We start from the raw sequence: 24,354 nt of genomic DNA on the forward strand, positions 1-24,354 counted from the left end.
TTGCCCCTGTTACCAGCTCCTGAGATCTAAGCTTTCACCATCTGTCAATGTGCTGCACAACTTATTCTGCTTGCTGAGGAAAATAACTCAGCGGGGTAGAGCTCTGCAAGAGGTTTTGATATGAAGTCGACAGTGAGGGTTCTGCTTCCTCTTTTCTGTGTATGCAAAAGAGGAGATGCAGTTGATGACTTTCTAGAACATCTGTGTAAGCGTTAGAAGCAGAGATGAAATTAGATATGCAGAATTATTTAAACAGTCTTGCCTTGGTGAATATTCTGTACCGCAGATAGGTTGATTTCATCCTAAAACACACAGTTATGTAGATATCAGAGAAGTAAATCCATTTCAGGCCTGGACTGTTAAAAGTTTCCTTTCATTGTGCTCTTAATACCTGCATTGTAGGGAAGTTTCAGTAATGCTTAGAATTCTGTAGCTTATATTAGAAAACCTTGTTCTTTCTCCTTTCTGAAGTAGTAAGTATTAAGGGGTTAGCAGCTCATTTGAGATTTCCCAGCTTGAAGATTGCATATGTTTGAAATTCTGTTTTGAGGATGTTAACCAAGTATGCAGAGGACTTTTGCTGGTTCTTCACTCAGAGATGAATTCCACGGACAAAAGGTAGGTTATATTTGCTCCATTATTTACATTTTTTCTTTTTGTTATATGTATTTTGGAATCCATTAAATCTCAGGTACTGATGTTTCTTCATTTTTGGAAGATATTTTTGCATTTTGAAATTTCAGTGAAAATGCTCATCTGTATGTGGAATTTCAACAAAGAAGAAAAAAACATTTTGTTCAATTTTCGTTCTCAGCCAACTCTAATTTAATACCTTCATAAAAGAGTTCATAAAAGAGTGTTGGAGTCATAACTGCTAATCCTTAATACTGCTTTGCCAGACATATCTGCTTTATTCTTTGACTGTGGTACTGTTCAGTGCTGTACAGTGTGGATCATCCCTTGTCACAGTGTATATAGCATAGCATGCACGTTAAATTCATAGAGTGATTGAATGGTTTAGGTTGAAAGGGACCTTAGAGATCATCTAGTTCCAACCCCGTGCCATGGGCAGGGACACCTTCCACCAGACCGGGTTGCTCAAAGGTTGCCCCAGAGCTGAACACAGCACTCCAGATGGGGTCTCACAAGAGTAGAGTAGAGGGGGAGAATCACCTCCATCCATCTGCTGGTCATACTTCTTTCGATTCAGCCCAGGAGACAGTTGCCTTTGTGGGCTGCAAGCACAGAATGCTGGGTCAAGTGGAGCTTCTCCTCAATCAGTACCATGAAGACCTTCTCCTCAGGGCTGCTCTCAATCCATTCTCCACCTAGCCTGTATTTGTGCTTGGGGTTGTCCTGGCCCATGTGCAGGACCATGCACTTGGCAAATTAAAACTCCTCTGGCAATGAAGCATGGACAGAGAATATATTTCTGCATTTTTCTCCCTTCAGAACATTTGTTGCTTTTTTCCTGATGTCCCTGCTGGAAAGAGCAGATCAGAGGCTTGCTGTGTTCTCCTTTACTCCTAGATGCATTGATGTCGGTTCGTACCAGTTTTGTACTTTTTGAGGTTGTTGAGAAATTTGTATTGCTTAACATATCTTTTTGTTTTGTTTTGTTTTGTTTTTTTACATACCACTGACTGTATTCCTCTCATTATGAAGGAATTAATTTTCATTTAACTGAGAAAATAAATAGGTGGAATTAAAGAATGGGGTGGCGGGGTGTGGAGAGAGGAGGATTGATAAGAATTTAGAACAAGAGCATGTAAAAATGAAATTTTTATTACATAAATTTTGTGTTGAATTTCATTTTAGCAATAAAAAGTGAACTCAACAGTTCAACAATTTCAGCAAATTCCATGTGTTTTCTTTTCATAGGGCTGGACTCATCACTGAGGCATACTGAACAGAAAACAAAGATATGCATAAAAAGATAAACCTGGAAATCATAATGAGACCCCTTACAAATATCTATGTCTTTGCTAGTGCCTTTATATTCATGCTCTGGAATAATATCCAGCCAACTGTGGAAAATGAATTTACTGCAAATTATTCAAGCAGTTTGCTAACTAATGTTCCGAAAAACATTCCAGTCCATACTCATATATTAGATTTATCACATAATAGGATCTCTGGACTTAGTATCTCAGAGTTTATTTCTCTTTCTGACCTTCAAGTATTAAATCTTTCTCGTAATCTAATTACAGAGCTTGACCTTAGTGTCTTCGTTTATAATGAAGATTTAGAATACTTAGATTTATCTCATAATAACATTTTGAAAGTTTATTGTCAAACTCTTGCAAATCTTAGACATTTAGATATGTCTTTCAATAAGTATACTGCCCTGCCCATCTGTCAAGAATTCAGGAACATGTTTCGTTTGGAGTACCTAGGATTAAGTGCCATGGTGATACGAAGGTCAGACTTCAGGTATCTCACACATCTACAGCTGCACACTGTCTTCCTAACCTTAGAAGACTTTTCTCTATATGAGCCTCAGAGTCTGACAGCCTTGAATACAAGGACCCTTCATATTGTTTTTGCAGCAAACCAGAACTTCAGTTTTCCCCTCTTGTATGATGGAATGAGCACTTCAGAAAACTTAAAAATAGTTAACTTAAGATACACCTCGAGCTACAAAGATTTCCCTTCTCCTCATTTAACACTTCTGAAGAAAATCAAGACAACAGTTCTTATGCTAGACACTGTGGACTTACAATGGCCCATCATTTTGCAAATTTTCCTGCTTATTTGGTATTCACCTGTGGAGCATTTGACTGTGACAAATTTGACTTTTCGGGGACCGCTGGAGGGGCTGGCTGAATACGATTTTCTGCCTTTATTAAACTCTCTGGAACAATTAATCTCTTTGGATGGCTCCATGAAAGCACTAACTTTGGAGCATGTTCATAATAAGGTTTATTATTTCAACCAGGAAATTCTATACAGACAGTTTTCAGAGATGAAAATTGCTAATTTGACAATATATGATGCATATATGCCACACATGCTCTGCCCTAATAGAACAAGCTCATTTCAGTATGTAAATTTTTCTCATAATGCCCTGACGGATGAATTGTTCCAGAATTGTGGCACTCTGACAGATCTGAAATTCCTTATTTTGCAGAGGAATAAATTTGAGAGCCTTGCCAAGGTAAGCTTCATGACCAGCCGTATGAAATCACTGAAATATCTGGACATGAGCAGCAACTTGCTGCGTCACGATGGAGCTGATGTGCGATGCCAATGGGCTGAGTCTCTGTCAGAGCTGGACCTGTCCTCAAATCAGTTGACAGATGCCGTGTTTGAGTGCTTGCCCGTCAACATCAAAACCCTCAGCCTCCAAAACAATCAGATCGCCAGCGTCCCCAAGGGGGTGGCCGAGCTGAAATCCTTGGCAGAGCTGAACCTGGCATCGAACAGGCTGGCTGACCTGCCAGGGTGCAGCGACTTTAGTTCTCTGGAGTTCCTGAACATAGAGATGAATTTGATCCTCACCCCATCTGCCGACTTCTTCCAGAGCTGCCCCAGGGTGCGGGAGCTACAAGCCGGGCACAACCCGTTCAAGTGTTCCTGTGAACTGCAGGACTTTTTGCGTGTGGAGAGGCGGTCTGGGGGGAAGCTGGCTGGCTGGCCGGCGGCGTACCTGTGCGAGTACCCGTCAGCCTTGCGGGGAACGCAGCTGAAGGATTTCCACCTGAGCGAACTGGCTTGTAACACGGCGCTCCTGCTGGTGACGGCTCTGCTGCTGACGCTGGTGCTGGTGGCTGTCGTGGCCTTTCTGTGCATCTACCTGGACGTGCCGTGGTACGTGCGCATGACGTGGCAGTGGACGCAGACGAAGCGCAGAGCTTGGCACAGCCGCCCCGAAGGGCAGGAGACCGTTCTGCAGTTCCATGCGTTCATTTCCTACAGCGAGCGCGATGCGTTGTGGGTGAAGAACGAGCTGATCCCGAACCTGGAGAAGGGGGAGGACTGTGTACAACTGTGCCAGCACGAGAGAAACTTTATCCCTGGCAAGAGCATTGTGGAGAACATCATCGCCTGCATTGAGAAGAGCTACAAGTCGATCTTTGTGTTGTCTCCCAACTTTGTGCAGAGCGAGTGGTGTCACTATGAGCTGTACTTTGCCCACCACAAATTATTCAGTGAGAATTCCAACAGCTTAATCCTCATTTTGCTGAAGCCGATCCCTCCGTACATTATCCCTGCCAGGTATCACAAGCTGAAGGCTCTCATGGCAAAGCGAACGTATCTGGAGTGGCCAAAGGAGAGGAGCAAGCGTGCCCTTTTCTGGGCAAACCTGAGGGCAGCTATTAGCATTAACCTGCCAACATACTTTGAAGCAAATGAGGAGGAGAGTGATGTTACTTCTACTAGTAGTATTAGTCAGTATATGAATATCTGACTTGACTCTCTTACATTAAATTGTGTTAATAATTTTCAATTTTTTTTTTTACAGTATTCCCAGCTTGTAGCAAAATGTAGTTGTGAAACATATGGAAATTGCTATTGCTTATTCTAGTTGTGAAAGTACTCAGAAGTCTTCTGTAGTTGCCTATCATCAACAAAGAGAAGGAAAGAGAAATTTTCATAGCAATTGCACTTATTTTTGTAGACTTCGGTTACATTTGTTTTGTTTTGGACTTTTCCTATTGAAATCCAAAAATAGTGGTTGGTTCAGTGTCATCAGGACTGTCAAGGCATGCATTTGATCTGTGTTCTGACATGGGTGTTGTTGGGTTAATGTGGTAGGGATCTGCTTCCTTGGGTTTAACTGATAATATAAAGAAGAAAACTCTTGTTTAAGTCCCTTCCTGTACCTTAGCACAGTAGATGTCAAGGGTACAGTATCCCTACACCTTCAGCCTGTTTCCCCTTCCTGGAAACTTTTCCCTTCATCACAGAGACTTTACTGGGTAAGAGCTGAAAGTTGGAGCCATTAAACCCCGGTTAATATTCTTCTTCCTTTGCTGTACTGAACATGCCCACTTGCCTAGATTTACCTACCACGTCATGATTGCATAGAATTTGCTGTTCCTTTACTTCAAAATAATAGTTAATATCTGAACTTATGAAACTTCTATAGAATTATAGTATTACTGCTTTCTGCTATGATCATGGCAAGCTTGTTTTCCCTGTTTTGTAAAACAGAGAAGCTCGATGTTTGGAGGTGAATCACTTTTTATCTCCAGACTTTCACTGAACTCTGTTACCTTGCCCTTTTAATCAGCAGGTGCTGAGGGTCATCATGCAGGTGAAAAAGGAGTAATTTCCCAATGGAAATTACTCCTCTGCTAAAATGAAACTGATTAAACTAATGGCATTTGTTGGTAGGAGACATCTAATCATTTGCTGTGCTTGGATTTAATTTGACAATCTAATAAACCTCTCATTTTTTAATCTGTAACTAAATTTTCTGGTGTCATTTCACTGGTGATGAGGAGCTGTATAATTATACTTACAGCTTAATGGAAATGCAAAGCCCTCTGGCTAGCACCATGAGCAGCACACGAGGTGAGTGAGCCAGTAAGAAGATGCGATGCTTGACACCTAAGGAGGTGGCTGACGGAGCAGCTGCCAGATGTGTGTGGTAGCAGCAGATGAAGCTGTGGACGGTAAGCTATGGGAGAGCTTCCTGGTGTCCAGAGGTGCTGAGACACCACTGTGAATCCACCTGGGATCTCACATTAACTAGGTTTTGCAGTAGGATGCTACGTGCCTGGCTCTCAATGTAGAGCTTTGGAAAGGAGGGCTGAAAATCTCCATTCAGTCTTAATTTCAGGTATTGGGAAGTTGGCTACTGAATTCTATGATAACACATAACTGAGATGTCCCCCTTCCCAAAGCCAGAACCAAGCTTTCTTTGTGTACCTTACAAAGGCTGCTGAGCCCTCAGTACTTCAGTGGGAGCTGGTGGATATGTTGTGCTTAAAAGCAGGTTACTGACTATGGGGGGAGACGTCCAAACACACAGAGCAGCTCCTGCTCTGCAGGAGTTCCACGTCAAGGAGCCTTCACCCTACCCAGAGTCACTCATGCTTCATGGCAACCCGGCATGGTGGCCAGAGGCACTGGGCACAGCAGGGCACTGCCGAAAGCACATCTCAAACCTCGTGTGCCATCCGGCCATCCACTGCAGGCTGCGAGGCGCTTCCCACAGATACTGTGATGTTAAACCTGGGGCTACAGCCTGAATGCACCACTGGAGCTGGGACCTTTCCTTCTTAACAGGTTTTTTTTCCAACCATACAGCAACCCTCTGCGTGCAAGTTCTTTGCTTCCTCCGTAGCATTGCTCTCTGCTCTTAGGCAGCCACCTGGCTAAACTTTAGTGGCTTCTTAATTTCAGCTACAGCCAGAGTTACATCTGTCTATAATTTAAGGTTTGTGCGCTATACAGCTCTCAGGTACTTAAGGAACTGTTCAGTCCCAGAGGCCAGTGCACATCAAGGAGTTTTGCTGCCTTTACCTCTGTGCTCTACAGCAGAGGATGCTACCAGAAAACCTGTGCCCCTCCTTCCTGAAAGACATTGTTCCTCTCAAGCGTTACAGTGAAAGGACATGATGAGCATTCACACTTCATGGCAATGTTTTAATGGGCAGATGTTCTGTCCTGTTTACTAGACAAGAAAAGAGGAAGTAAAATTTCTCAAGTAAAGCTTTCTGGTCTCTGTGAATATAATGCATCAGCAAACTGGGTTTTATGTCCTAAATAACGCACAGGGTCTGGGCTGTGGAACAGTCTCTCATCTGTAAGACTGTTTTGAAACCTAAGTTGTAGATATGTGTGAAAGGAATAGTTTCTCAAGCTTGCCACGTATATTGTTCTAGGATATTAACCCTGTACACTCCTTTACACTTTGTCCTTTGTAGCTCACAAATCTTTCATGCACATGCCAAGTACTTCAGTTATTTACATACTGGACACTACAGCTGCTTAAAATATATTTCTGAGTTCCTTTGCAGATTCTCTTTTTCTATCGCTTCTTGGTTGGAACTTCCATTTTCTTCTTCCCTGAAACTCTGTTTCTCTTCAGGGTTACATAAAGTGTTGATTACGTCTGGGTTTGCCGCAATGTAGCAAATGCTTGTCTTCACTGTTTTTTAGGCGGCAATACGCTGCTGAAGATTTAAAAAAAAAATGTGTTCATAGAGTTGCTTCTTGGGAAGAAGTTTGCAAGACTTTCAGGACATGGATATCTAGATTAACTCCTGAAATATTGTCATAAGTCCATATTTATAAAACTGATGTCAGGTGCTGCTCACTGTGCTCACAGGCCTGGAAGCACACATGAAAGCAACATTGAGGATATGTTTGAAGTGGTTTTATGGCTAAAAATTGCAGCAAAGACACAAAGATAAGTTTTGAATTCTGGCACAGATTTCTGTACATGACAGGATTTCCCTCAGTGACAGAGGGTAAGACAGAGGGAACAGCTTCATTTCTTAACTGCAAGAGAAAAAAAAAATTCTTAAATCACAATTTCCAAGTTAAAATTTTGCCTTTTTTTTCAGCCTAAGGGTGACACCCAGTGGCCCGCTAAATTATTACTATTTCCTGGAAATGATAGCTTATGCTATGACACATACAACGCATTTTTGCCTCTTCGGACAACTGGAACAGAGCATCACGGGTGCCCAGCAAGTGTGTGTGTGAGCAGACAGGGCAGGAGGAGCCTCATCCTCACGGCAGCTCCGGCACTGAACCAGTGGCTGCGACTCTGTCCCCAGTGCCATCAGTCCCTCCTGCTGAGCTGGCTGTGCAGTGCAGACACTGACTAGTTCACTGGCAAATGAACCTATAGATCAACAGTGCGATGTGAGCGCAGACTTGTGCTTTACAATGAGCAATCCTTCAAGTGGGAAGGCAAGAAATACAAGCTGGTCATTTTCTCACATTCTGTTTGTGGGGTTTTCTTTTTATGCCTCTTTAAGTTATACCTGCTTTCCCTTCCGTACATCACCATGGCATTGTGGAGGTGCTCACCAGGCTGATCTGTTGGGTCCCAAGCAGCAATGGACCAACATTCCGATGTGATTAGCTCAGCAGGAATGGAAAGTGTTGAGAGACGCATAGTGAATTCAGCTGGGCTTACCATTTTAGGCATCTGAAAATGTGTGCAGAAGTAAAAAAATATCCTTCGCCAGCTCTGCACATCATTGTCTCTCAGCAAAGCCTGCGGGTGTGCCCATGGATGTGCTGGCAGTCGGTGTCTGCACGCTCTGCCTGGCACCCAGCTGGGGAAAGGCTGAAGTGACAGTAAGTGGAAACTCACGATTGGTTCTCCAGACCCTCCAGACTAATTAGAATGCCTTAATTAGAAGTGAGCAAACTATTGTTGCGGGTTCGCCACCAAGTGCAGTGCTGGGCACAGCCAGAGCCAGCCGGGATCCCTGGGCACCCCCCAGCCTCTCTGCTTCTGCCATTGCTCGTTGTCGTACAACGTACGATGACGTGACCACAAACAATTGTCTGAGGGTTTTATTAACAAGTATAATACATAGGCCTTGTATACTAAATATAGTATGAGAACTGTACAGTACAAATCTGTGTTCACAGTTGGACATGACAAAATGTCATTACTGAATTCCCATTGGACTACCAAAGTAGAAACAGTGAAAGTACATTAAACGTTCACATCCTCAGTAAGAAAAGATTACCAAAATGTCTCCATGTTTGCAAGTTATAGTAATGCATGCTAGAAACCTTTAATTACCCATTCAGTCTTATTAGCTTATAAAATATATTACATTTTATTAAAAAATTTCTGCATAGTTTATACAAGTATTAAAGATAACATCCCTGCTATATTTGCAGGTAAGAGATGCTAAGCAGAAAGATACTTTGACACTCTAATATTTAAAATACAATTTTAAAAAGTGCTAACATCTGTAAAATACAATGAAAAATGGTGTAGCCCTTTTAAGATACGTAAAATGCTTCATAATTTTTTATAGAAAGGATTTGTATTCATCTACATGCTGCTAACCTTGACAGAGACAACAGCGTTTTTGGGCAAGATGTGGCATTGGAAATACGACTGCAGAATGACATGTATATTTAAATAAAACCACACAGTAATACCTGCTTAGCTTTTTGCAATTGTCCTAGAAAGTAGTAATTTATTATAGTCAAATGGCTTAAACAGGCACATTTTAGTAAAACAGTATTACCTGTAACACACTGCACAGTGCAATACTGCTAAGGAAAAGGGTGAGCTTTACACACATCCAGTAGGATTAGGGTTTTCTGTATGTATACCTAAACTGGCTTCTCTTGAGGGCAAAGATGGATGGACTGGTTTTAAAAAGTATTTAGTTGTGTATATTTAAAAATTATGAGATACCACTCAAATACAATTTTGCTAAAATGAATCAATGAGTCAGCTGAGCTGTAAATGCACATTTTCAGCTGAAAGCACGTTTGTGACTTTTTTGACATCGCACAAAAAGACACCACAGACACACATGAAAAATCCTGTGAGGCATTTACATGAAATAATCTCAAATATTTAAATTTCTGTTGTCCTAAATCACAAGGCACACAGATAAACATATTTTAAAGTTCTATTGAATCTCTACCGTATTTCTCCCCAGCATTACCAGAAATATTTTCAAGGACAAGGTACATAGGCTAATGAATGAACATGGCAAATAGCCTAGATTAAATTCTCCAAAGTAACTCTTAGTTAATATGAAGTTTTGCTTGTAGGGTACTTGATTTTATGTTCATAATTTTAAAACAAACCACCTCCCTCCCCTCTAACAACTTAAGATATCAAACATATTGTGAAAGCCTTAGAAGAGAAATAGAACAATGGAAAGAAATGTTCCTTAAACATCCCAGATTTTATGCATTTGCATTTGTTAAGATAAAAATGGGACCAGTTGCCATTAAGCTGCTTATTTTTATAGGATCTCATCTGCTTTTTTCTATGGAATATAATGGAGAATTGTTTTCATCCCAGGATACTCCATGTCTGTAGAGTTGTGACTGGTGCGACAGGGGCTCCGCGCAGCCTCAGGGATGTGTCTGCATTTCTGGAACTGCCATTAGAACCTAGATCTTTATGAAGGAGGCCAGTTCAGCTACCATGGACAGTAAGAACATCCAATGAAAATCCTCATTCTAGAACAGCTGCTCATGATTATCATACTCTTCCCTGCAAGTTTTTCAACATTAGCACCAACCCAGCCCACCAAAAAAAGCCCAATTCATGTCCCAGGTTTTTCAGGGGACACATCTGGCACAATGTCCCTCGGTCCTAGCAAAGTGGTGAGATGTATGGGACTGTAACAGAGCACATGGACCTTCCTCACAAAAGCTTTGCAGCAACGTTCTCAGCCCTGCTTTGTAAATCCCCATTCTCCTGTTTGTAGAGCACACGTTCAGGGCTCTATTCCTCAAATAGAATTGCCTGTTCCATATTCCCACACGTAACGTTTGTTAAACAACTGGGACAATGCTATTTCACAGCAATCACTGTAGGATCATCTTTTTCCAGTTAAGTACAGGTCCTCTAATTGTACAGGTACATGGACGTCAGCACGGCAGCTGGTAAACTCCTCTCACCAAGGGAAGGCTCTTTGCACTCAAGCCGTTGCACCTGCAGCATTATTTCAGTTTGCTGTGGGACTCCACAGGAGTTAGCGGCACAGCCCACCTGCTCCATGAGCTCCAATATACCCACCTGTGGACAGACACTCCACCTGCCTCCTCACGGAGAATTTAATGAAACTCCTCCTTCCCTCACCTCTCCCTTTTCCAGTGGGTTTTTCCAAGAGAAATGAAAATCGGACTTCGGTATGTTTAACTTGCAGGGAATGGTGTTTGCCTTACGGAGGGGAAAGAAGAAAAATGCAGTAGTGCGTGAAAGCCTGGAGAATTACATCCCGTTTCCTTGCAGTACCACATAGTCTGCCAGCTAATAAAGAAAGAAACCTCTCAGGCTTCAAGAAACAAGAGCATCCCTAGGGTTGACTGCAGGTGGTTTGAATTCAGTTTATCTATCAAGCTGTTTGCTAACTGACAGAGCAGTGAAGACTTGCTGATGTGACCTTTTAATGCAATAGGCACATCCACAGGAAAGCTTTAGCTACCTACTGTTGAGAGACCACCGGAGTCACAAATCAGAATTATCAAATGGATGATGTAGTATACGTTTTTATCCAAAACAGATGCATGACTCAATTTGTCATCAGAAGTGCTTCATATCTGATGCTATCTTCTCATAAAAATATTGTGGATTAATAATTTTAAATACTGTAGTGTATTAAAGTGGCACTCATAACAATACAGTTCAGAGCATTTTTGACGTAACGATTGCTATTCTTTGAGGTACAGCAAAGAGAAAAAATTACTTAGAAGCAATGTAAGGAACTGAGTGTAGAGGGATAATCTGTATTCCTGAAATGAGGTGTGGTAGGTTTCTATGGATATCATTCAATGCCATGTCACAGGAGAGTACAGTGTGTGCTCCATTCATACGCTTGCACAGAAACCAGACATACAGTGTCACACAAGGGCTTCATGGAACAAATCCACCAGGACATTATGCAATAAAACCAAGGATGTATACTACACTATAATACAGAGGACAGATGACATTGGTTTAGATGCACAATATTATGTATGGATCAATTCCTGACAATTTTTCTTCTTGATTGGAGTAAATGATACTCTGACTCAATCTTTCTGTGAAGTAATTATATTGCTTAGATTTATTTCTACAGTGTTATTCACTGTTTGGGCAGAAGGGATTTCTAAATCAAGTGTCTTTCTAAAACTGTCATATTAACCATCTTGCAGAAATCAACACGGTTGAGAGAGTCCATTCATTGCATTGTTGAGTATAAAAAGAGAGTGTATCCTTAACAGGGCACATAAATAAAAGTCTCTGGCAAGGACTAACATTTTTGGATATTCAATAACATTTACTACTTTATCAGTATATGCTGGGTTGATTATATGTAGAAACCAACAAAAGCTGTTAGTTTACAAATTCCATTATTCACAATGGAATACATTAAACATACTGTCTGCAGAAAGGGTTTGCTTAGCATCCCTAGGAAAAAAAAAAGTGTTCACATTCTTTAGGTCTGACCCGTGGCAAGGATATAGAAGGGTTAGATAACATCTGTTACTGACCATACATAAGCTTTTAATGGTATAAACTCAGAGATTCAGACCAGCTGAATCCAAATTAAAATGCATGTGTAAAAAAAAGTGTGACAGGAGTCAGGGACAGAAGACATTCAGACTAGCATGTGGCGTTTTCTGTGAAGAGCAAGATGGTCCGAACGTGAAAAGCTACGGTCACAGTCTGGGCACTGAAAAGGTTTGATTCCCGTGTGCTTGCGGAAATGCCGCGTTAGTTCATCAGAACGCGCAAACTTCCATGTGCATCCCTCCCAAGTGCATTTGTATGGTTTTTCACCTGGAAAAAGAAACACAGAAGCGTGGATTTAAGACACAGACACATCAGTTAAATATTTGACAGATTTATCTTCTTGCCTTGTCAAATTTCAGCAAGTACTTAATGCTTATTCAAAAAGCCTCCAAACAGCACTGGGCTGCAGAGTTCTCTGTGTAGTCAAAGTTAATAGATAAAAAAATTGTTTCCTGCCACCACTTATTTTTTTTGTCTCTCTGTTCCTCCCTCTGCCATATTAGCACTTGTTTTTTCTCATCAAGTCCCAAAGTGTGAAGGTTTACACAATTGTTTAAATATTTTCAAAACCAAAACCTCATATTCTAGATTAGTTGAAGGAAAGGCCTGGTGCTACCATTCAGCACAGCAGGCAGGAATCTTGTGACCTCTTTAAATTGGTGTAGCATAAATAATCTGCACCACTGCCACAAAAAGCTCAACTTGAAATCTCGCTCAATCATTACTTTCTAATATGTGATCCTCCTTAACACCACTGTGCTGCCCAACAGGTAAAGGGCTGGCTTGATGTAACACAGCCATGAACTGGGCTCCATTTTACCTAAAAGTGTCCCATATCTATTTACAAAAACCTTGGATGTACATATATTCATTTAGCATGCCAAGATGAACATTTCTGTGGTGAACGGAGATGGGGATATGTTTATTGGAACACTCAGAAAAGAGCACCATCGGAACAGTGGAGAGCACGTACACCTGAAGCAGATGTGCTTGTATTTGGCACACAGTCTGGACTTCTGCAAATGGGCTACTCCCATGGAAGTCTCAGTCAAATTTAACAGTGATGTAAGAGATGAGGTAGTGCAATTTGAACTGATTTGGCGTTTACAGGGTGTGTGGAATGAGTAATCTGCAAGCAACTGGACAGAAAATGAGCAAAGAGCCAGTGAATGTAAAGCACAGCAGCACACGCCATGATCCTGCTTTGGCTTAGAGTGTCTTGTTGAGCATTTTTCCTGCTACATCCTCTCTTTTGCTCAGCCTGTAATCACATTCAGAACAATGCCAGATCTAACTTCTGTCGTTTTGTTATTTACACCTGTGGTCACACGGCCATTAGCACAAACTAAAAGCTTAGTCTAGTATTTTACCATAGACTTGATGAAAGAAAAGCACAGCAATGCTCAAACCTGTGTGGGTTCTCCTGTGAGCTTTCAGATGGGAGCTTTTAGTGTAGACTTTGTTGCAGCCTTCATAATCACATCGATGTATTCTGCGTTTTCTTTGTGTGTCCGGAGATTCCACAGGTAAAGGTCTCTTTCCTGGCTGAACTATAACTGAAGGGTGATTCCTGCAAAGTCAAACTGAATGTTAAAAACGAAAAACATCTAGCACAGCAAACCTCAGCTAATATGATTCATGACAGAGCCCTTTATTCACTACCACTCTGTCTCTTGGCAGAAAGAACAACATTACATGCATGTCGAAAAATTCAAGAGGGGTTAGCAGATTTCATGTATTCTAGCAGTAATATTTTTAAATGTTGACTCACTTTGTGGCATGATGTAGCCATTTTTACTAGTCCCTAGCTTTTTTTTAAACTTACAAAGGAAAAACCTCCTTCAAATTCCTGTTTTTCAGTCAAATCTATATTTCTCAAACTCTGAGTTCATAGTGAAAATTTCTTGTAATTGTTCACCATTTTTCTTCTTCCTTCAAACGCAACTAATTCGCTTGTAATTGGAAACAGCTATTCCATATTATTACAGAAATTGTATCTTTAGGGTTTCGAAGCAGAACTCAATCTTTATTGTTCCAGCCACTCCTTTAGAGAGTAATTAAGAGTTTCCTGTTTGGTGCTGGCAGGAGGGTGCGGCCTCCCTATACCGCTGACGTCAGTTCCTAAAAGCAGCGCCCAGCCTGCGTGGCACACCCACAGGATGTCTGAAGTTGTCCCTCCACCTTCATAAACATCATTTTTTGCTTTTGAAGCCCACAGGTACAGTGCAGGTAAGACATATACTATCTACATATGGACTCCTGTAACAAACAAACCCGTAAACATTGATATGTGTGGAAACACATTGAGCATCTTAAAAGGTGTCATTGACTGGATATTCAGGTTTGAACAACACCCCTACTCAGTACTGAGGACAACCTTGATTCCTTCTTCCATGTCAATGTCAGATAAAGAAATAGGTATGTTCATCAAAAATTAAGTGGCAACCTCATAAAGTTGCGTTTTTCAACCCATTAGCAAATCAGTATCCGTGCTTTTAACAGATTTTTTAGATTTTTACTGAAAGTTAGAATATAATGTGCAGTAATTAGCATTCCTTCTTGCAAAACCAGCTCCTTCATGTGACAGAAATCAGCTTTCTAGAACTCCCATCTTTTCTCAGTTACTGTATTTCACGTTTCCAATCGAATAACATTTTGTAACACTAGGTTATATTAGTTACTTAAACCAAGTTCTTTCAGCGTCTGATTTTCAGAAACACCAAATACCTACTTCCTCAGCAAAATAAAGGGCATGTGCCAAAGACAGAAAATCTTGTCCATGGTTTAACAAGAAAAAAAGATTTTCTCTTACTCTCCACAGCAGCAGGACGGGAATTACTGATGTGGGAAAAAGTTTAATTCTATTATTAATTCCTTTATTAGTTACAAGCTTGACATTGGGAGCCAAATTCTCTCTCGGGCGTTTCTGTGATTGTTGAGTGATGTACTCTTCAAGTACACATTAAATCTAGCTAAAAATATTGCAATGGCAGGAAACCCCAGATGGTGATGTTAGACACAGATGTACATACTCTTAAATGAGGCAGGCTTTTAGCTTCCAAAGAAATGCTTCTCTAAAGCAATGCTCAGTTTTGAAGCTGTGGAACACTGGTCTTTTTGGACCAGCTCTGGCTTAGGGCAGCAAGAAAACCTGGTTAAATCCCTATGTGTGGGGGCCAGTCCTGGACATGGTGTCATCTGGAAAAAGGGAGAAAAAGGATACTGGCTGTACACTGTTTGCAATGGTTTTCAATCTTAGAGTGTGTGAAAACAGCACTGAGAATTTGTCTCTGCCTCCTTTTCCCTTTAGACGAAAGAAGGCAGGCAAGACTACAGAATGTTATCAATAATCAGACAGGGTGTGGCAGTTTTAGAAAATGGTTAAGGCGGTGTCAAAAATCAGAGGTAAATATTAAGTAAGTGCCAATAACGAAAGCACAGCCCTAAATCTTTCATTCCCTCTTACACAACCAGATACAAGTTAATATAAGTCTAACCATTTAAGAGTCATTCTTCAATAGATAAGAGTATTTTCCAAAAATCATGTTACAATTTCAACAGCTTTTTCTCCTTCTTTACCAACAGCGCACACTATGTTGATAGCATAAGTTAGACTTGAACACACTCACAAGAAAATTCAATGTTAACGAGGCTCCTTATATTTGGTCAGAGACCATCGCCTCAAGTTTGACTTCAGAAATAACTGCATACCTGCATCAATTATCAGACATACTAGACAGTCCAGCAATTCCTACAAAAATGCCACTAACATTATATATAAAACGTGTATGCCAAAAGCTAACACTAAAGCAAAATCAGTCACTTAAAAGTAAGACTGAAGTTTTCACAGAATCATAGAATGTCCTGAGTTGGAAGGGACTCACAAGGATCATTGAGTCCAACTCCTATGGCCCTTTAATGTAGCTTCTGTGTCTGAATAGTGCACTTTAGGCAGTTGGAATCTATGAAAAATTATTAAAAAATCATTGCGTAACTATAGCTCATAATGCAGAGAGAGGCTGATGAAGCTGTGAGACGACAGGAAATTTTATAAAGGTTTAGGTCTCCCATCTTTAACTTCTGTGATTTGTCCATGTATTTTTTTAAAACTACCTTTTACACACTTCTTGCTGTGCATACAGCAGAATGTGAATTTGAAAGGGCTGGCTTTAGGAACGAGCAAGACCTGCAGCTCTACAGGACAGCTAGGAAGCCATTTAAGCCATTACAATGTGAGAATAGGGTCTCCGTAACCATCATGCTCTGCATGAGCAAGTGGAAGAGATGCTTTGGAAACATGGACTATTCGAACCTTTTTTGTAACAACGCTACCTATACGTTATACCAAATTTTATATCCTTTGCTCAGCGGATGCGTTTCCTGTGGAAACTGGACTCATTGGGAGATAACTAATGCAAATCACTAATGCAGGTGACAAGTCTGCAGAAGTCTCAGCCCTGGAGGAAGGGTGTGGTATTAGGCAGGAACAGCACTTACTGGTTTGCCCTTGTTGAAGAGGCCTAACAAAGAACAAAAGTAAACCAAGCCATTTGATAATCCTGACCTAGCAGGACTTAATTCCAAGTACATCCAGACCTGACTCCCTTGTGTGGCAGGTCCATTATGGAAGATAAGTAAGCACCTAGTAAACGTGGATGTTTACTATTTTACTGTATCTTTATTACAATAAAGCATATAAGGTTCTTTTTAAATAAACAGCACAGAGATTACAAAATCTAGCTAGTTAACTGCAAGGAGCCTGCAGTCTAGAAGCCACATCTGAGCTGGTCAGAGATTTGAGAAGGGGCAGGGGTGCCCAGAAGGAGGTTGTGCAGAATGCCGGCAGCCCTAGCGCCTTCTGAGTGGGACAGGGTCGTGGGCAGGAGGCAGCGGCTGCCTTCTGGGGGAATGGCACAAGAGTGCCCGGCCCGTGCTTTCTGAATCACCCTGTGCTCCACAGGCTGCTGTTGGGAGTCTGGCTTGGAGCCTCTTCCCCACTCGAGGAGGTGAGGTCTTGTACAACCAGCCTGAGAGCGATGGTGAGCAGGAAGAAAGGGCTGAAATGGATCTGGAGGTCATATTCTGTGAGTTCAGCTCAGTTAAACTCAGTTTCAGCTCCTGGCAGAGCCATGCCAGCAGCCTGCGTGCCTGCCCAGAGCACTGCCTGCTGAAGGATGAGCCGAGCTCTGGGCCATTCCATGATTTTGGCAAGCTGACAGAATCTTCCCTTGGAAAATGGGAAATCTAAGGGATACTTCCTGAGAAATTTCTAATATTTCCAATTTAAAAGTTTCTGCCTGACTTCTTTCTAGCCCTTGCTCTGCTTTCTGCAAACAAGACTGTTTTAAACCAAACTAGATCTGTGATCCAGTTCACGCAGCGGCCCCAGTAACAGTTGTACCAGCACAATGAGTTCAGACTGGAGTGGAAACAAATGGCTGGGAGGAGAGTGAGCTTCAGGAACTACTCGAGCTGCCAAAAAGCCACCCACGGAACAATGGCCTCAGGTAAACATGGATTTCACCAGATATATACAGAACTTGTAGGCATGAGGGGGTTCTTTCCACCAAGTAGCCACAATTTTTTAAAAGACAAAGAGGTCCTCCAAGAGAAGAAAGTCACAAGAATCTTATTAAAGAAAGACATTTTAGGTAACATAAATATAGAGATCAGTATGAAATGTCTTTACAGTATCTTTCCAGTCTGTTGCTGGTTTTACATAAACTGGTATCACCAACTTTACTTTCAGTAAATTGTAGGACTAGGGTAGCACTACTTTAGAAATGCATTATACAAATGGCAGATCTATGTGGTTGCGATGTACAAATATGTACAACTCCTGTGCTGATAAAGAGGGACAAAAAAGTTGAAATCACATTCCACAGCGACAGTGGGGGGAAAATGATGTTTTTCTGTATTTTACCACGTTCTACAGCACTGCAACACTCCCTCCTGCCCCTCAAAATTGGTAACTGCTGCAATGAACTGTGTTTCATTCTTCTGCTGATCTTGGGACTACTGTTAGCTACTTACTCTTGCAACATGACTTGCTGGGGAGACAATGAGGTCATCATTGGCGGTGACATTTGTTCAGGATAGAAGTCAGTCTTCGATGGTTCACTTCCTGGCTCTACTTTGATTGTTTTCTTCAGTGCAGGCTTCTCATAAGACTCAATGACAGGCACTGGATGGGGAGGGTAGGAGGGAAGGCAATACATTAAAAATATGGCGAGTTACAGAAATAAAAAGTATATGTAAAAATCCACAGTGAAAACAATAGAAAATACCCAGCTCTATATTTAGTGCAACAATTTACACTAAAATACAAAGTCTTCCAGTTCTAGTCTATCTCCTGATAAAATATGATTCAAACCAGTTTCAATCATTTTCATCAGTCCACCATATTTTTACAAATATTTACACAGTAAATTCTATGCCTGCATATTTTAGAAGAACAGGAATTATGTTCCATTTCCTAAAGTGCTAAAAACAAACAAAAAGGTGCTTGGATATACAGTTTTGTTCCCAGGATGAGGTGGCATGAAAAAGAAACTCACAACACCAACCTGGCATGCTACTGGGAGTTTCCATCTCATCTGCAAGAACTGTGGACACCATGATGGGCTGCTGGAGATGGGGGGCATACATGAACGGAACGGGCTGGACCACAACAGGCTGTATGACTGGGAGTATTCCAGGGCTTCTCAGTCCGTGGCGTGAAAGAGCAGCAGCCATGACGGGTGGGATGGTTATTGGCATGGAGAGCGGCTGCACTCCTGGGGGTGACGGTGTGAACTTACTGAGAGGTGAGCTGGGTGAGGACAGAGTCAATCCAGGTGAAGTTCTCCTGTGCACAGTCTGAAATTTTAGGGGGGAAGGAGAACTTCCAGTTGAAGGTGGTGAGCTCCGTTTGTTCACCGTAAGGTCTACTGGCTCCATCTGGATTCCATTTGATAGTCCTTCGGGGTTTGAGTAGAATTTATTGTGCAACATACTTGGTGTAGAATAAATGACGCTGTATTTGTTTGTTTTCATTTGGTCCATGTAATGGGACGGGTATGACTGTCAGGAGTGGAAAAAAATAAAGAAAATCAAATAATACATCAATACACACACAATTACTGTTGAAAAAGAAAGGCAGCTAATATAACTGATGCAAAATGAAAAAGTTTCAAGAAAGCACTTTAATATACTTCTAAACAAAAGTTAATTAAATAAAGTCTAATATTTCACACAAAGGAAGTTATTCAAGTACTGATTCCCTAACTGTTTCAGAAGCAATGTAAAACAGATGATGAAAACAAATCCTCAAGGCTTATTCAACTCTTTTTCTCCTTTAGAAACTGCTTTTCATATACTAAGCTGCACATTACTTAATTGACCTGGGAGATACATGGTGCTATGCCCACCACATCACTATATACTGAGAAACATGAATTCAAGCAAGAGTGGAGTAAACTGTTCTTAGAAGTACAAGTAATGGGTCCAAATCAACTGATTAAGTAACTGGAAAACAATCATCACTAAAGCAAGAAATTATGCATCTGAACCATACAAGCAATGAAAAATGCACAGCTGAACTACATAAGCAATGGGTGAGAAACTCAAGAGTGCAAAAGGTAAGTCCTAAACCTATTTTTTTTTTTTTTTTCAGAAATAAAGCAGCTAACTAGTCACTCTGATTTTGGTAAACTAGTACAAGGATAAACATTTTCTGTCTTGGAAGAATATTCCTGGTAGTGGTAGCCAACAGTTCTCATTACAAGATCATATAAACCCCAAAGCTGATCTTGACCTGTGTGACAATCTCACATTTTAGTGGAAAAACTTTCTGTAAACCAAATATTAACACTCATTACAGAGTATAGTGTTATTAAACAACTATCCAGATCAACTTTGCATTTAAAAAGTGTTGATAACTGAGGTTGTTTACCAACGGATAACTTAGAATTTGAAAGCGATGTGATGTTCTAACATAGCAGATAGCTATATAAAATGTAATCCACATTGTTTTTTAGCCCTTAGATGTTGTAAAGTTTTTGAAATAAAATGCTGTCCTTGGATTCTAGGTAAGTAAAGCTTCATGTACGGGCTAAGCAGTTTCACCCTAATATTCAAAAACTGCTGAATTCTTCGGCACCAAAAAGACTTTGAGGAGTGGGATTGAAAAAATGTTCAAAATGGTAGAAAGTGCAACAGATCAGAAGTATAAAGCTACTGTATTTTTATACAATCACTTCCATGAGATTTCAATTATTTTTTTTTTTCCCTGGGATGAAAGCTTCTAGCAATACATCTTACTGGCTTTCTTACCTCTGTCTTTCCTGTGAGGGGCAGTAACTTGACTGTAAATGTCAATGTTAACTAAAAATATTTTCGCAAAATGACACAAATGTATTTTTCTTCTTTTCAGTTACCGTCTGAAACAGTGAGTTTAGAAAATACTGAATTTTCCTGCTACATTCACAGCACTGTGATAAAACAACAAAGCTGAGTCATCTGTTCCATAAAATACTTGAATAAAGCAGCATGCACGATGGTGATTAATCTTCAAACAGTAACTATTACATTAAAACCTCTGAAACTTTATTCTCTTTATCACTATTCTTACAAATTCCATCTATGACAACATTCATCTTTGATGCTAATTGATTTCTCAGAATTCTATTAAAATGCCACTATTGCAAGCAGTATTGGCTAAAACAAATTGTATAGATTTGCCACCACTGGTGAAACAAGCCATGAAATTCTTAGCATTCTAACTCATTAATATTGATAGAGTTTAATATTTAACAGTGCTTAATATCTACTAAATCTGATTAAGTTATAGGCACAGGCAAAAATTCAAAACCTAAACACACAAGAGGTATTAAGTACTTCTGTTAAAATTGCTGTTACTGGTTGACAGTACCAAGTTTACTCAGCTTTGACCAACTGTAAATGTTCCCCCACTCAGCACTGGCACATTGACAGCGCTGTGGGTTCACCAGGGACGATCGCAAGGTCACACCTACCAACATTTCTTCTGTTGCAAGAATACCAGAAAGGAAAAAGTCAATGCAATTTGAATCTTATGGAATGCTTTCAATCAATGAGTCTATTAAGAACGAAGCATCTCCAGGCTGTAACCTTTCTACATAAAGAGTTATCCTCTTTCAACTCTTCACGTAACACTAGGTGTGTGTGTTTCAAAAATACCAAACGATTAAGATGTTGTGCAGAGAACTGTAAGCTAGGAACATTAAGTGAAATACATTTAGACAAGCAAGAAATACTTCCCAAGAATTAGGAAAAAAACAACGACATTTTTAAGAAGTGATTATTTTGGGGACTTGGTATTTTAACCCATATATCTTGCATTATTTTGCATAGGTTTTCGTTGTTGTAATTAAGCTGGCACAAATTTAATGTCATCTATTTTTTCTGGCAGTTTTGGGAAGCTCAATAATTTTTCCAAACTTTTCTTCCTTCTGTGATTTTAATTCCTGTGCTTCTATTTGAACTGCAGATAAAGTTGTGACAGAAAAATGTGGTGTGACAAATTATCTATGCTGGGAACAAAAAGGGTGAAAAAGTTGAGAAAGGATGCTACAACAATGAAAATGAGAGTACCTGCTGTCAATCGGACACTATTTGGTGGAAAACTGTTTTGTTTCACTGCCGATGAAGTGTGGTTCAAACCCTGTTTGTCTGAAGCAACTCACACTTAGATCCATCTCCTGGTTCTGAAGTTAAGCTTGCTTTTTGGCAAAGCAGAGTTTCAGTTTCTAGCTCCCTGGGACACAGCAATGGCCACTAGGTTGACATGAACCACTACTTTCAAATGTGGAAAGTCCCTTTCCCTTCCCTTGCCAGGGAAGCAGACGGGACCCCTTGGGGGATGCGGGATGGGAGGGTATGGAAGACTGCACAGTCTTGCTCTGTAAACAGGGAACAGCAACAATAGCAAACAACAAAAAAGCCCAACTACCCCTTTGGTTGTCCCAGTGTCACCAACTGCAGGAATCAAGACAATCCTTCATAGCCTTGCAAGAGCAACCTTTTCTCACCTGTTCTAGAACTTATGGGAAGTATTCTGATGGAACAATGGAAAATTATGTTTGTTGAAAATATTTAAGTTGATATATCTTCTTTGGATTTCTACTGTGGGAATTAACCCTGTATGTGGGAGTTTGGTCTGACTCGCATTAAAAAAAAACCCAACGAACTCCCAGCTTCCTATAAATTCTGCTTTCCTAAACATCCCTGTGCAGAATATTATGCCACTACAGTAGATCACTATAAAGACACAGGATTGTATTTCAACATATTTTCCTTTGCAGTCTCCATCTAGCCATTTTTTGTGTTTTATATCATTTTCCCTCTTTGGGCCTTACAAAGCAATTAATTTAACTTTCCTTGCTGTTTGTCCATAATAAAACCCAGAGCACTGAAGCTACAAAGAAACTGGAAAATAAATCAAAGGAACTTCTAATATTTTTGAGTCATATCCATGTGGCTCACACAATTAAATCAATAAATCCAAAAGGAGAAAGAATCACCAAGCTTTTCCTCTTGACAATCTACCAAGAATAAAGACTGGCCAAATATGTCACAAGCACACCCATCACCACCACTCATCAAGACTGCTGCTTCCACAAGAAAACATTATTAAGCACTAATCTGATACAATTTGGTAAATTCTGTTACACTGTCACAGCAAAGCACCTTCTTTGTTGTCCAGGTGAACAGATTTCAAAGCAATTCACCAAGTCTTTTATAAACTATATGACCCTGTGAATTTAACCTAAAAATGTAGCCAGCCTCTTGGAAAAACAGAAAAAGGTGAAGAACCCACTTACCTACTTAGACTATTTGTCAAATCAGTATCATGTACGAGGACGAACAGCATTTAATCCGAACAGTAGCTAATACGTGATTCTCACCACGTGAAATCTGTATTCTAGTACACCACCTATGACCTCAACCCCTCATGTAGCACATAGCTATCTTTAAAAACAGGTGAAGCAAGGAGTTTTGGGACTGAAGGAAGGACGGAGAAAAACTGTTTGTTTAAATTCAAAGAACGATGATAACACATAAAAAGGCAACTTATTTCACTAAAGGGTAACTGGTATTTGTCCAAATGGTTAAAAAGTTCTCACAGCAAATATTTAGGTAGGACTCAGATACACTTTGTCACTAGTTCATTAAGAGGTATCACAAAATGTGTTCAATAATTTAATTCAATAAATAGCATGAGCTGTTGGTACAGTGATGAAATCCTGTGGGTGCGAGCTTCAGTCATCTGAGAAGTATAGTTAATCCCTTCAGCCACACACCCTGAAATACAGTAGTGTCAAAACCATAATTTGTTTCCTTCTCCCACTCCAGCTAATGGAATTTTTTAAACATAGACTTTGTATCTACAAACAGTGTATGTTCGGGTAAAATAACGAAAAATTCCTAAGGGGATCCATTTAGTTTGGCCTCTAATGATACTGTCGAAATGGCAGATACAATACAAATAAATACTGATTTACGAATCCTGAGTTATGTGAGCCCATGGTGAACTGAATGCTACGCTCAGCACCTCCAGAACATCACACTAACAGGTTGTCTTTCCTTACGTCTTCTCAGAAGGTCAAGAAAACCAACACACTCAGTGCCTGCCCTCCTTTCGTATGTTCTCTCCATACCATGATTCCTCCTTTCAGAGGTGTCTCCAGGGCAGTTTCTGCCGGGGAGCTGAGGTGGCTCCAAGGAAGACCCAAGACTAAGAGGTGCTGGAGAAGTCAGGACCTCGAGGGCTTGGGGCTACACAGCCTGTGTGTGAACAGAATCAGAAACACACACGCTCCTCAGCGCAAGCAATCTCCATGAGGGGAGATATGTCCTCAGCCCAACCAGAGCAATCTCCATGAGGTGAACCTCACTCCAAAAATGTTGTTTTCTCTGGACTTTCTGCTTTTCTTTTCCTGCCTTTTTTTTTCATTATGCAATAAAGAAAAGGAAAGCATACAGATTTGGTGAAATGCTCTGAATAGTCTCTAGCACGTGGTCAGAGTGATGACAATGAGGTATAGAACATCCAAGATGACTCCACAGATCCAATGCATGGATGGTTCCACATCTCTGCAAGGAGCATGTGGTGTAGAACAAACAACACTTGGAACTACAGTCTGGAAAAGCACTTGGCT

At 40.6% G+C, this 24,354-nt stretch overlaps 2 protein-coding genes across 3 annotated transcripts in view; one reads left to right on the forward strand and one right to left on the reverse strand.

The window, feature by feature from the left end:
* Positions 1-1,954: 1,954 nt before the first annotated feature.
* LOC308040271 (toll-like receptor 1) lies at positions 1,955-4,758 on the forward strand (the record flags this gene model as incomplete). Its single annotated transcript, XM_080344183.1, has 1 exon — positions 1,955-4,758. The coding sequence occupies one exon, from the start codon at positions 1,955-1,957 to the stop codon at positions 4,409-4,411; it is 2,457 nt and encodes an 818-aa protein (XP_080200309.1). The 3' UTR covers positions 4,412-4,758.
* A 3,758-nt stretch (positions 4,759-8,516) lies between these two features.
* The window catches only part of KLF3 (KLF transcription factor 3), a 28,386-nt gene continuing 12,548 nt past the window's right edge, over positions 8,517-24,354 (reverse strand). For both annotated transcript variants that reach the window (XM_080343813.1, XM_080343814.1), the window contains 4 exons: positions 18,742-19,237; positions 18,209-18,359; positions 13,585-13,745; positions 8,517-12,442 (listed from right to left, as the gene is read on the reverse strand). In XM_080343813.1, the coding sequence (XP_080199939.1) occupies positions 12,261-12,442; positions 13,585-13,745; positions 18,209-18,359; positions 18,742-19,237 (990 nt within the window). In that variant the 3' untranslated portion in view covers positions 8,517-12,260. The remainder of the gene's footprint in view (positions 12,443-13,584; positions 13,746-18,208; positions 18,360-18,741; positions 19,238-24,354) is intronic.

This window comes from Nesoenas mayeri, assembly GCF_963082525.1.
Source record: "Nesoenas mayeri genome assembly, chromosome: 4".
Taxonomy (NCBI): domain Eukaryota; kingdom Metazoa; phylum Chordata; class Aves; order Columbiformes; family Columbidae; genus Nesoenas; species Nesoenas mayeri.